This window comes from Hemiscyllium ocellatum, chromosome 7 (genome assembly GCF_020745735.1).
Source record: "Hemiscyllium ocellatum isolate sHemOce1 chromosome 7, sHemOce1.pat.X.cur, whole genome shotgun sequence".
Taxonomy (NCBI): Eukaryota; Metazoa; Chordata; class Chondrichthyes; order Orectolobiformes; family Hemiscylliidae; genus Hemiscyllium; species Hemiscyllium ocellatum.
The window spans coordinates 54,064,796-54,078,584 of NC_083407.1; the positions used below are offsets into that span (position 1 = coordinate 54,064,796).

General features: G+C 40.0%; 1 protein-coding gene across 2 annotated transcripts in view; it reads left to right on the forward strand.

The window, feature by feature from the left end:
* Positions 1–13,789, forward strand: part of ly75 (lymphocyte antigen 75) — a 140,167-nt gene that overhangs the window by 95,848 nt on the left and 30,530 nt on the right. For both annotated transcript variants that reach the window (XM_060827202.1, XM_060827203.1), the window contains exons 23-26: positions 3,712–3,866; positions 5,630–5,750; positions 11,005–11,231; positions 13,590–13,758. In XM_060827202.1, the coding sequence (XP_060683185.1) occupies positions 3,712–3,866; positions 5,630–5,750; positions 11,005–11,231; positions 13,590–13,758 (672 nt within the window). The remainder of the gene's footprint in view (positions 1–3,711; positions 3,867–5,629; positions 5,751–11,004; positions 11,232–13,589; positions 13,759–13,789) is intronic.

The following is a 13,789-nucleotide window of genomic DNA, read 5'->3' on the forward strand; positions in this document are numbered from 1 at the left end:
TAGAATTTACTTATTTGTAATAAATAGATTTCTCATTAAGTGCAAGAAACTGGTCAGTGTTTTCCGTTAACTCGACTCCACAGATGGCTAAATTGAGGATTGTACATATTTTATTAGATCATTAACTTTTGTGATGACCCCAGGGGGAGCAGGGCTTGAGAATCGGAGCATTTTCCCAAGTGGATCATGACAACTCTTAAAATCATCCATTTTAGGAGCAGGGATTACAGCTTGCATGACCGTTTTGGACATGTTCATGTTTCTGAGTGTATATATTTATTGAAGTAGCTTCCCAGGATATTAAAAACAACAGTTTTAATGCTTAGTTTAATTTTTTTTTTTATTAAGTTTGTAAAGCCTCTGGAATGTGAAGTGAGGTTTGTTGTGGTCCGAATATGCAGTCTCAAATGGTCTGCAGGTAATAGTACTGAGAAGTACCAAATGCACACCCATTTTGTCATGTGGACTTGTGGACAAAGCAACTTAGGTTTCACTCCTACAAGATCCTAACATTTGGTCATAGAATCTTAGAGATGTATAGTACAGAAACAGACCCTTTGGTCCAATTTGTCAATGCCTAATAGGTGTTCTATTTCTGTGACAATGTTGATCATATTTATGTAACCTGTAACCATTACTATTTGGGTAATATATCATCTTAGCTACAAGAGACACTTCCAGTTAGACCAGGATGTCATTTTCCTCCAAATCACAAACAGGCCTGTAGTTTCCTATGCATAAAGTAGATGGTGGCGGCAATCTTTATAATGAGCATGCAACATTGTACTTGCCTGTGCGTACAAAATAAAAGGGAACTGTGTGGATTTGATTTGACTCTTCCAGCAATACATAGTGAGCAACGATGTGAGATCTTCACACTTGGCTTTAAGTACTCTGTTTGTACAACAGAAGAACTGTAGGCTTAAGGGCCCTTCTTGTGGTAATCTTCAACAAGAAAGGATACTTCAGTGAATAGTAAAAGTTGTTGGGGGAATCCTGAGGGACAGGATGTACATGTATTTGGAAAGGCGAGGACTGATTCGGGATAGTCAACATGGCTTTGTGCGTGGGAAATCATGTCTCACAAACTTGAATGAGTTTTTTTGAAGAAGTAACAAAGAAGATTGATGAGGGAAGAGCAGTAGATGTGATCTATATGGACTTCAATAAGGCGTTTGACAAGGTCCCCCATTGGGAGACTGATTAGCAAGGTTAGATCTCATGGAATAAAGGGAGAACTAGCCATTTGGATACAGAACTGGCTCAAAGGTAGAAGACAGAGGTGATGGTGGAGGGTTGTTTTCAGACTGGAGGCCTGTGACCAATGGAGTGCCACAAGGATCGGTGCTCAGTCTCTACTTTTTATCATTTACATAAATGATTTGGATGTGAGCAGAAAAGTTACAGTTCATAAGTTTGCAGATGACACCAAAATTGGAGGCGTAGTGGACAGAGAAGAGGGTTACCTCAGATTACAACAAGATTTGGACCAAATGGGCCAATGGTCTGAAGTGGCAGATGGAGATTAATTCAGATAAATGCAACGTGCTGCATTTTGGGAAAGCAAGTCTTAGCAGGACTTATACACTTTATGGTAAGGTCCTAGGGAGTATTGCTGAACAAAGAGACCTTGGAGTGCAGGTTCATAGCTCCTTGAAAGTGGAGTCACTGGTAGATAGGATAGTGAAGAAGGCATTTGATATGCTTTTCTTTATTGGTCAGAGTATTGAATACAGGAGTTGGGAGGTCATGTTGCAGCTGTACAGGACATTGGTTAGGCCAGTTGGAATATTGCATGCAATTCTGGTCTCCTCCTATCAGAAAGATGTTGTGAAACTTGAAAGGGTTCAGAAAAGATTTCCAAGGATGTTGCCAGGGTTGGAGGATTTGAGCTGTAGGGAAAGGCTGAACAGGTTGGGGCTGTTTCCCCTGGAGCGTCGGAGGCTGAAGGGTGACCTTATGGAGGTTTACGAAATTGAGGGGCATGGATAGGATAAATAGACAAAGTCTTTTCCCTGGGATCGGAGAATCCAGAACTAGAGGGTATAGGTTTAGGCTGAGAGGGGAAATATATAAAAGACACTTAAGGGGCAACATTTTCACGCAGAGGTTGGTACATGTATGGAATGAGCTGCCAGAGATGTGGTGGAGGCTGGGTACAATTGCAACATTTAAGAGGCATTTGGATGGCTATATGAATAAGAAGGGTTTAGAGGGATATGGGCCGGGTGCTGGCACGTGGGATTAGATAGGGATTAGATCTGATCGGCATGGACAGCTTGGACCAAAGGGTCTGTTTCCACATTGTACATCTCTATTACTCTTTGTGCACACACCTCCCACGGGAGTTATTAGTGGGAAGGAATTAGCAATGTCCAATCATTCAAAAGATTGCAGATATTCTCAGCGAAGGAAATACGAGACAGCAAAGGTTCTTAAGTTTAATGGGACCAGAATCCTCAGTGTTGAGGTGGAAATCAAACTGAACAGATTTCTATACAGCTAGCTACCAGTCTCCAATCTGAGGATTTTGGGAGGAAAGTAAAACCTCCAGAGTGACTTTACAAATTAAGACAATAAGGGTGCTTGGGTAAGTGGGTTATGATCAACATAATTATGTGCATAAATAAATATCTAATGAGAAGAATAGAATAGGGAAAGATGCAAATGGGTCTGAAATAGATAGTAGAGGATGGTGCTAATAGCACGCCTCAGTGTGATGACATGATATCAACTTGTGGGCAGAAAGCTTAGGATCTGACATCTCATCTTTATCAAGATCTAACAGCAGAAAAGACAGAGTCATGCAGAGCACTGGGGAGATTCCAGAACACTGCTTTGGACAGGTATGACTTGCATAAATGGAGACAGCCAGAAAACTTATCTTTGTTGTAGTGGACTGTTGAACTTCTTTCTGAACTAAACGCAGGATAATGTGTGCAAATAGATCAGCTCAGCAACTTTATTCTAGGCCTAATACTGAAATTGTTTTGGCATCCCTGTACTTCCATTGCTTCACTGCCTTCAGTATAACAGCACTAAATCTAAAAGCTTGAATCAGTGTGAGAAATAACAGTAATTGTTCTTCGTATGGACCGCTGTTCGAAAAGCTAAGAACTGAAACACACAAAGCTTTTTAAAAGAAAACCTTTCAGTAGATTAGATTAGATTACTTACAGTGTGGAAACAGGCCCTTCGGCCCAACAAGTCCACACCGACCCGCCGAAGCACAACCCACCCATACCCCTACATTTACCCCTTACCTAACAGTACAGGCAATTTAGCATGGCCAATTCACCTGACCCGCACATCTTTGGACTGTGGGAGGAAACCCACGCAGACACGGGGAGAACATGCAAACTCCACACAGTCTGTTGCCTGAGTCGGGAATTGAACCCGGGTCTCAGGCGCTGTGAGGCAGCAATGCTAACCACTGTGCCACCGTCCATTTGAGGTCACTTGAGTTTGAACATTGTTGTTGTTCCTCAGTAGGCAATTGATTGTCCCATCTTTTTTTGAGGTGTGTTTATCTTTTTTATGTTGGCTTTGGGCATCAATGCCATATCTAAAGTTGGTAGGTTGCTGATCGACAGTCCCACTTATGGGCATCCTGACCAATGCCATACCAAGGTGAAAATCTAGTGGGAAGGTTTCTGCTTCTGCATTGATTAGAAGTGATTTCTTAAATTATTTGCATTTTGTATTCAACAGATTTTATTGTATCCCATTTATCATCACTGCCACATGGAATTTGGCTCGGTATGCAAACTTCAACTGTACCTGGAACAAGTAGATGGGTGACAGAAAGACCAGTTGATTATACAAATTGGCAACCATCATTTGAGATGGAATTGCGAACACTTGATGTAAGTTGAACATTTGCATTTAGATCGTTATTACATTATGTGGAGTTACGCTATTCACTTAATGCTTTACTTTGTATTTAGCCATTTAGAGCATTTAAGTTGTAGGCCTTTGTTAGTTTTTGAGTGGTTTGACTTTACCACTAATAATTCTATTCTCTAAGCAACCTGGCTGGATAGGACTCAAACATCATCTCAATCTGTAATGAATTAACTAATCATTTTCACCTCAATTTTTTTTTAACAAAAATCATTCGACTTTTAATCATGTAATCTAAAAACATAAAATGTAGAAACTGAAGTGGGCCCTATGGTGATTCAGTAAGATCTTGGTTGAATTGTTGCATTGCACTCCACTTTTTCCTAACTCCTCTCCATAGCCTATGACTTCCCAGTGCCCAAGTACCTCTCACACCATGTTGAATTCACTTATCAATTTAGCATCCACACCCTCTGGAGTAGGGAATTGCAACCCTCTGTGACAATATTTCTCACCTTATTCCTTAATAGCCAATCCTTCTTTTTTCTGAGACAATGATGTTTCATTATAGAGTATCCAGCCTAGGGGGTAACATTCTTTTAGCGTCTAGCCCATTTAGCAAAATAAGAACTTTGTCTCGATCAGATTATACTTGTAATTTCTGAACTCTCAGGAAAATGCATTGACCATTTTCTATTATTTTAAGATACAAAGTAAAACAGATGGCATAATGGCACAGTGATTGGCCAGGGATCTGGGTTCGATTTCCAGCCTTGGTGATTATTTGTGTGGAGGTTGCATGTTCTGTTTGTGTCTGAGTGCTCCGGTTTCCTCCCAGAGACCCCAAACATGTAGGTATGGTGGATTCGTTATACTAAATTATCCATAGTGTCCAGGGATGTGAAGGCTAGATGGATTAGCCAGGGTAAATATGGATTTACAGGATAAAGGTGGGTTTGGGTGGGATGCTATTCTGAGGATCAGCACAGACTTGATTGCTGAATAGCCACTATGAGTATACTCAATCATTCCTCATAGGACAACTTGCTGATCTCACGAATCTATCTAATCTTTTGTGAAACCTCCTATAAGGTAAACATAATCCACTTTTCTTTCTCCATTAGGAGACCAAAATTATACATTTTACTTCAGGTATGTATTTGACAAAACTTCAAAAGAGTACAGGTCATTTTTCTTTTGAATTGATGGACTACATGCTATCTACTCTAAATTGCCAAAACCTCTGAATTCCAGTATTTACATGTCAAAGAACAGGACAGCACAGGAATAGACCCTTCGGCTCTCAACAATCTCCTTCCTTGCCTCGCTCAGGACCTCACCATCCACCATGTCCTTCTCCTTTGTGAATATCTATGCAAAGTATTTATTAAGGACCTCACCCATTTCCTCTGGCTCCACGCAAAATTCCTTCTTTGTCTTGAGGTGGACCTATCCTTTCCCTAGCTACCTTCTGCTCCTTATATACATATAAAATGCCTTGGGATTTTCCTAAATCTTGTTTGTCAAGAACATTTCATGGCCTCTTTTAAAAATAAAGTTAAGTTCTTTTCTGCTTTCACTATTTTCTTTGAGAATCTGTCTTTAGTTTCCTAAACCTCCTTTCTTTTTTTTTTGACTGCACTCACAATTTCTCTTGTCATCCAATAGGCTGTTGAATCCAATCAAATGGCCACATTCTTCCGATTGAATCACCTCACCCTCTGTGCTTCATCTGCCAGCTTTGTAACCAACCAGTTCTATTCTTTGTGTGATTTTTTGTTTTTAGATCTTTCATTTAGAAAGACAATGTGCCCTCCTACTAAATGACCAAGGCACACCCTTCATTGGAAAATGGGATATGGCAGCTTGTGATGATAAGTTTGTTGCTGTGTGCCAAAAACATCGAGGTAATGTCTGAAATGTATTTTTATCAGCTTTTAATTCTGATTTATTTCTACCATCTCTCATCTAGTTAAGTGTCAAACCAATAATATGTGATTTTTGTGCATTAAATGAAGAGCATGGTTATCTTCATGATTCCTACTAGTTTGTGAGGGGGGTTAGGATTGATTTCCTGCCAGATAATCTCAGTTGACACATTTTACATTGAGTTGTAAAATGATCAGTTTTTTTTATTATTCATTTTTGTGGGATGTGGGTGTCACTGGCTGGCCAGAAGTTATTGCCCGTCCCTAGTTACCCTTGACAAGACTGTGATGAACTGCCACCTTGAACTGCTGCAGACCACCTGCCATGGGTTGACCCACGATGGCATCAGGGAGGGAATTCCTAGGATTTTGACCAAGTGACAGTGAAGGAATGGCAATGTATTTCCGTGTCAGGATTGAGTGTGGCTTGGAGGGGAACTTGAAGGTGATAGTGTTCCTATATGTCTGTTGTCCTAGTCCTTCTAGATAACTTCTATCGTGGGTTTGGAAGGTGCTGGCTGAGGATCTTTGGTGAATTACTGCAGTGCATCTTGTAGATAATACACACTGCAGCTATTTAGCATCAATAGTGGGATGCAGTGCCAATTAAGCAGGCTGCTTTGTCCTGGATGGTGTCAAACTTCAGTGTTGGGACAGCACTCCTCCAAGCAAATGGGGAGTGTTCCATCATACTGCTGACTTGTGCCTTGTAGATGACGGACAGGTTTTGGGGAGTCATGAGGTGAGTTACTCACTGCAGTATTCCTCGCCTCTGACCCACTCTTGTAGCCACTGTTTTTGTGGTGAGTCCAGTTGAGTTTCTGGTCAATGAAAACTCCCAGGATGCTGGCAATGCCATTGAATGTCAAGGGGAGATGGTTAGATTGTCTCTTATTGGTACTGGTCATAGCCTGGTATTTGTGCCGTGCAAACATTACTTGCCATTTGTCAGCCCAAGTCTGGAAATTGTCCACATCGTATTGCATTTGGACACCGACTGCTTCAGTGTCTGATGAGTCACAAATGGTGCTGAACATTGTTCAATCATTTAGCAACATCCCCATTTCTGACCTTACGATGGAGGAAAGATCATTGATGAAGCAGCTGAAGATGGTTGGACTGAGGAACTCCTGAATAGGAGTTGAGAGGACTGACCTCCAACAATCACAAACATCTTCCTATGTGTCAGTTATGGCTCCAATTAGCAGAGAGTTTACTGCCAATACCCATTGATTCCAGTTTAGCTCTGGCTCCTTGATGCCACATTTAATTGAATGCAGCCTTGATGCCAAGGGCTGTTGCTGTCTCTTTCACATTACCTCTGAAATACAGTTCTTTTGTCCATGTTTATTCCAAGGCTGTAATGAGGTCAGGAGCTGAGTGGCCCTAGCAGAACCCAAACTGGGCATCACTGAGCATGTTGGTGCTAAGCAGGTGCTGTTTGATAGCACTGTTGATGACACCTTCCATTACTTTATTGATGACTGAGAGTCGACTGGGTGATAATTGGCCAGGTTCGGTTTGTCCGCTTTTTGTTTAGAGGACATATCTGAGCAATTTTCCACATTGTTGGATAGTTGCCAGAGTTGTAACTGTCCTGAAACAGCTTGGCTTGGCGTGTGGCAAGTTCTGGAGCACAAGTCTTCAGCATTATTGCCAGACCATTGTCAGGACCCATAGCCTTTGCAGTATCCAGTGTCTCCAATTATTTAATGACATCAAATCAAGTGAATCAAATTGGATGCAGATGATAGCTGTAATGCTGGACACCACTGAAGGAGGCTTAGATGGATCATCCACTCAGCAGTTCTGGCTGGAGATTGCTGCAAAAGCTTCAGTCTTAACTGATCTGCTGGGCTCCTCCATTATTGATGCTGGGGATATTTGTGGAGCCTCCTCTTCCAGTGAGTTGTTACCACCATTCACAATGGCATGTGGCAGGACTACAGAACTTCAATCTGATCTGTTGTTTGTTGGATCACTTAGCTCTGTCTATCACTTGCTGCTTATGCTCTAGGCATGCAGGTAGTCCTGTTTGACGGCTTCACCACATTGATACCTCATCTTTAGGTGTGCCTGGTGCTTCTCCTATTGAACCAGGGTTGATCCTCTGGCTTGATGGTAATGGTTGAGTAGGGTTTATGCTCAAACTGAGGTTACAGACTGTGCAGGAGTATAATTCTGTTTCTGATAAATGGCCCACAGCGCCTCATGGATGCCCAGGCTTGAGTTGCTAGGTCTGTTTGAAGTCTGTCCCTTTTAGGAAGGGTGATAGTGCCACACAACATAATGGATGTTATTCTCAATGTGAAGGTGGTACTTTGTCTCCACAAGGACTGCATGGTGGTTGCCCTTACCGATATTGTCATGGAGAGATGGCAGATTGGTAAGGATGAGGTCAAATATGTTTTTCCCTATTGTTTGTTCCTTCACTGTCTGCCACAGACCCAGTCTAGCAGCTGCATCCTTTAGGACTCAACCAGCTCGATCAGTAATACTGCTGCCAAGCCACTCTTGGTTGTGGTCATTGAAATCCCCCACCCAGAGTGCATTTTGTGTCCTTGCCATCTTTAGTACTTCCTCTAAGTGTCGTTCAAGATGGAGGAGTACCAATTCATCAGCTGAGGGAGGACGGTATGTGGTAATCAGCTAGAGGCTTCCTTGTCCATGTTTAACCCGAAGCCAAGAGACTTCATGAGGTTCAGAGTCGATCTTGAGGATTCCCAGAACAACTCCCTCCTTACGGTATACTACTGTGTCACCATCTCTGCTGTGTCTGTCCTACCAGTGAAACAGGACATATCCACAGATGGTGATGTTATCTGTCAGGTATGATACTATGAATATGCCTAGGCTATTGCTTGACTCGTCTGTGAGACAGCTCTCCCAACTTTGGCATTAGCCCCCAAAAGTTACTGAGGAGGACTTTGCAAGGTCAACAGGGCTGTTCCTGCCCTTGTCTTTTCCAGTGCCTAGGTCAATGCCTGGTGATCCGTCTGGTTTCATTTCTTTGTTGAGACTTTGGAGAGATTTATACAACTGAATGGCTTGCTAGGCCAATTCAGAGGCAATTAAGAGTCAACCACATTACTGAGGGTCTGGAGTCAAATGTGGGCCAGACCTAGGAGGATGGCAGATTTTGTTTTCCCCGAAGGAACATTAGCGAACCATATGGGTTTTTCCAACAATTGACAAAGGTTTCATGGTCACCAGTAGATTCTTAATTCCAGATTTTGTTTCTCTTTAATTCAATTCCACTGTCTCGTGTGGCGGGGTTCGAACCTGGGTCCCTGGAACGTTATCTGGGTCTCTGGATTACTAGTCTAGCTATAGTACTAGGCAATTGCCTTCCCTTGAATTTCTATTTCTGTAATTCAGTGGAACTGTAAATGCTATAAACTGATGGGTGTGATAGACATGGCTTAGTTGCTAGCACTCTGATTTCCAAATCAGAAGGTTGTAGATTCCATTTCAGGAATTCAGCACAGCCATCTCAACATATTATCTAACACCATCACATTAGCCATCTTGGGTCTTTGAGGCTGTGTCTGTTCTCAGTAAACATAAAAGATCCCAGATAATTTGTAAATGAACAGGGGAGTTAGCTGTTCCTAATGTCCTGGCCGATATGTGCAACCTGTATATTTTGTGTTTTGTATTTTTACATAAAAACACATGAAGAGAAAAGGTAGGCAATCACTACACAGAAATTTGCCCAACATAAACTGTCTTTCAATTTTTTAAATTCACAACCCATTTTTAAAACTTACATGATGTTTTTTCAGTTGGTTCTTCTTATTTTTTAATGGTTGAAATCCACTGAAGAAAATTATCCTCTAACTGCAGAAAGTCAGTCCATTGATCCTTAAAGATGCCCATCATGATAGACAAAGCAGCATTACATGACTGTGAGTGTGATGGATTTGCAGGGTTTGGAATTGAAAGTACTGTCACAAAAATGGACTATTTGGTAGTTATCACATTGCTTTTTGTTTTTCTTTTTGGAGAATTATTAGAATCATTACAGCACAGAAGGAAGCCATTGAGCCCGTGTCCAAAGTGCAACTCAGCTTGTTTTGACTGCCACACTTTTTCCCTGCAGCTGTCTAAATTTTGCTGCTGTGGCTTCCATGATACCAGGTGCACCTGACTGCACCTGAAATATGCTTTATTGACTGTGAAGTGCTTTGAAGTATCCAATATTTGTGAAAGACACCGTATAAATACAAGTCTTTTTGGAAATTGTGAGCATTCCTTTCTAGCTAAATGCTGAGAACACCTGATGTCGTCTTCATTTAGTCTCCACTGCAAATTTCATATTCCCACCATTGCTATTATCCCCCTCCATTTCATTATTCAAGCTGAATGAAACTGTATTTCTATCCTTGCTGACCTGCTATATCTTAAAATGAATTGCTTCCCATATCATCTCTGCACAGATGACCTGTGTCTACCTCAGCTTCAGCCATTGAAACCTTCAGCCATGTCATCTGCCTAACTTCCATAGGAGCCTCCCAGTACTTACTGAGCCAGACCCCTCTCTTTCATTTAAAAAAAAACAAGAAATATTGAAGAGACCTAACAACAGGTTTGGTAACATCTGTGGAGACAGGGAGTTAGCATTTCAAATTAAATGTAACTTCTTTGTTACTTATTCCCATTTTGCATTCTCTTAATTTCAAATCAACCAACACTCTGCCTTTATTCAAAGCTCCATCACACATTTCCTCACAGACATGTTGTGTTGCTGGGTGATGAATGTCTTTAAGGACCAATTGTCCAACTTTCTGCAGAGGCTAATTTTCTTGATCAGATTTCAACCTCCATTAAAAGTTAGAAGAACCAACTGAAAAATCTCTTGTATGGTTTGCAGTCACGATTCTGGAATTTGAGTAGAAGGACTTATTTTTGTTGAGAAGTTTCTGACTAAATTTGAAGTGATTGCCCATCGTTTCTTTGTGCTTTAATATATGAAACAGAAATTTTACGTTGCACTTTTAAATGCAATAAACATATCTTAAATCAGTAATTATAGATGAAGAATTCTATTTGGGATGAATAATTGTTGAAATAAATTGCACCACCTTCAGCATTCTGTTCTGAAAGTTTTTAAACTATGTTATAGACGATACTGCCAATGTTGTTAATTTACACTGTGTGAGTTGTTCTTTAACTTATGCACTAAATATTTAGCTGCACCAGCATTAACAATTTTTCCTTCCTTTTTCTTTAGATGTCATCAATGAGGAGGATACCCATCCTTTAAATGATACTTTGAACTTTCTCAACCATACCTATGTAATTATTAGAAAGAACCTGACTTGGGAAGAAGCACTAACTGAGTGCCAGGAGAATGGTAACGCGTTAGTTAGCATCACTGAACCCTACCATCAGGCGTTTCTCACAGTTACTACAAATACTCTGGGTTATCCAGTGTGGATCGGACTATACAGTCAAGATGTATGTTCCTATTGTATAATTTCAACTAATTTTCAGAATATGAAATATAGTTTATAGACCGACTTGTGTTTTTTTTAAATGGAGCTACAGAAGAGTACAGTGAATACTGTTACCATCCCTTTAACACTCGAACAGAAATTTGAATACCCGGCAATTGACTGAAAGAATTTGTGTCAAAGTTTCTGCACGTGAAAGTAAATATATTTTGCTATACAAAGGAAAAACCGAACAAATACTCGTAAACAAATAAAATAACGCAGATGCTGGAAATCTGAAACCAGCACAGAGAACCCTGGAGAAATTCAGCAGAGAGCATATGTGAAGAGAGGAACAGAGTTAATGTTTTAGTCCAGTATGATTCTTCCTCAGCATTGTAATATGTTAGGAATTTTGTTTCATGTTATGCTGGAAATCAGAAACAGAATTATAAATTGCTGGAAAAAAGCTAGAGGTCTGGCAGCACCTGTAGAGAGAAAGCAGAATTAACGATTCAGGTCCAGTGTGTCTAAACTAGGGTCACTGCAGCTACAACATTAACTCTGCTTTCTCTGCAGATTTGCTGAGTTTTGCAGCTATCTCTGATTTTATTGATACTTTAGACTAACTTTCCATTTTTCCTTATGACTTTGCCTTAGACTATCTGCTATATTTCAGGTTCCTTTGCTTCATCAGAGTAAATCAAAGCACGACAGTGTTTTGGAATTGGTTTCAATTTTCCAGTATTCCTGCTATACTCTGAAGTTTTGGCTTTCTTGGAGTCCTTCCTCTGCAAAGTGACTCTTCACTTCTCAAATAATTGTTATGCTTCTGCTCAATTGTGGGGTGCACAACTTCATTTTTGTGTGTCTATTTCAAAAAAACTTCAGATTCCTCATTGTCCTTTTTGTTCTGGTGTACAGTGCTTTGTTCATTCCTGAGCTAAACTGCTTGTTTCTGTGTAAGAACATGCAGAAAATATACCCCAGCAACCCTCCTAACACACACACACTCACTCACTCTCTCTCTCGCAAAAATATATTTGTATATGTAGCTGTGATGTCATCACTTGTATCTTTCAAGTCTATATTTCCCAAAGGAACGCTTTTTATTTTGTTTTTTTAATTTATTGCAATGTGGTTAGTTGTTTCTACATTTGTATACATGAAGCTTGCTTTACAAAGTATCTTTCCATAATGCTCCCATATATATTGCCAGTAATCATTGAAGGTGTGTTTACAAGTAGTGTTACACAATCAGCTTGTGATGATGGGTGTTTACAATCAGCTTAATAATATCTCTTAAATTATTGAGGATTTGATAAGTTTATGTAAAAATGCAAGCAGTATTTGTTGCAAACAGCAGTGCACATAATGTAGAGAGTTTGTAATTTATGCTTCCACATACAATATTGTGTTAAACAAAACAGCTTTAAAAAAGATATTCACTTAAAGCCTTGATTGTTTACTTTGATCTGTTGACACCAATTAGGGTATAATCAAAGTGTAGTTTATGATGCTAGTCAAGTGTATTACATGCTGATTATTTAGTGCAGGATGATTGAAGTTAATTGAATCCTTTCAATGCTCTTCTCTGTCCCAAATATTGGCTTTTTAAAAACAAGTCCTAAAACTTTTCAAACCAATTTAAAAGGATCTCGCCATTCTCAACCCTCAGCTGAACTTTTTGAGAAGGTATCCAAAAGACAAGCAATGCTGTGTTGAAACTGAAGTGCATGTGGACTCCCTAATATGTCTTTGCCTCCTATGTCCCCAGTTGAATATGACAAACAACTGCTGGTAAAACTAAATCACAACCTGGTAGAGGGCCACTATCAAAGGGCTGATGTAGAGATTTTTGTTCAAAATATACCAATAACATACAATCCACATTCTCTGAAATCTGGTTCTCTATTGAAGATCTTGGATTTGGTTTATTTGTCTCTAATTGTTGAGTAAATATTGAAGTCCACAGACTGATTTGTAATTTCAGAATTGAAGAAAGCCAGTAAACTGCTACTTGTCAGTGAATTATGTGTAGGCCACACTCTTGCTCTCTGTGGATGTTTATAGGAGCATTGAATGGATTCAATTAACTTCAGTCATCCTGCACTAAATAATCAGCATGTAATACACTTGACTAGCATCATAAACTACACTTTGATTATACCCTAATTGGTGTCAACAGATCAAAGTAAACGATCAAAGCTTAAGGTGAATATCTTTTTTTAAAGCTGTTTTGTTTAACACAATATTGAATGTGGAAGCATGAATTACAAACTCTCTACATTAAGTGCCTATAAACAGATGTAAACTGTGGAGCTGTTTAATCCATTTGTTTGCGATGAGCAATATGATGTTTGTTTTGCTTTCAATACCAAAGGATGGATTACACTTTCGCTGGTCAGATGGAAGACACACTACTTATAGTCACTGGAGCCAAGATGATTCTGTGCCTGTTGACAATTGTGTGTACATGGACATTGATGGGTACTGGAGAACTTTGAGGTGTGATTCAGTTTTAGAAGGAGCCATTTGCCATGTTCAACAAAGTAAGTGTCTACCTGAATCAATATTCATAAC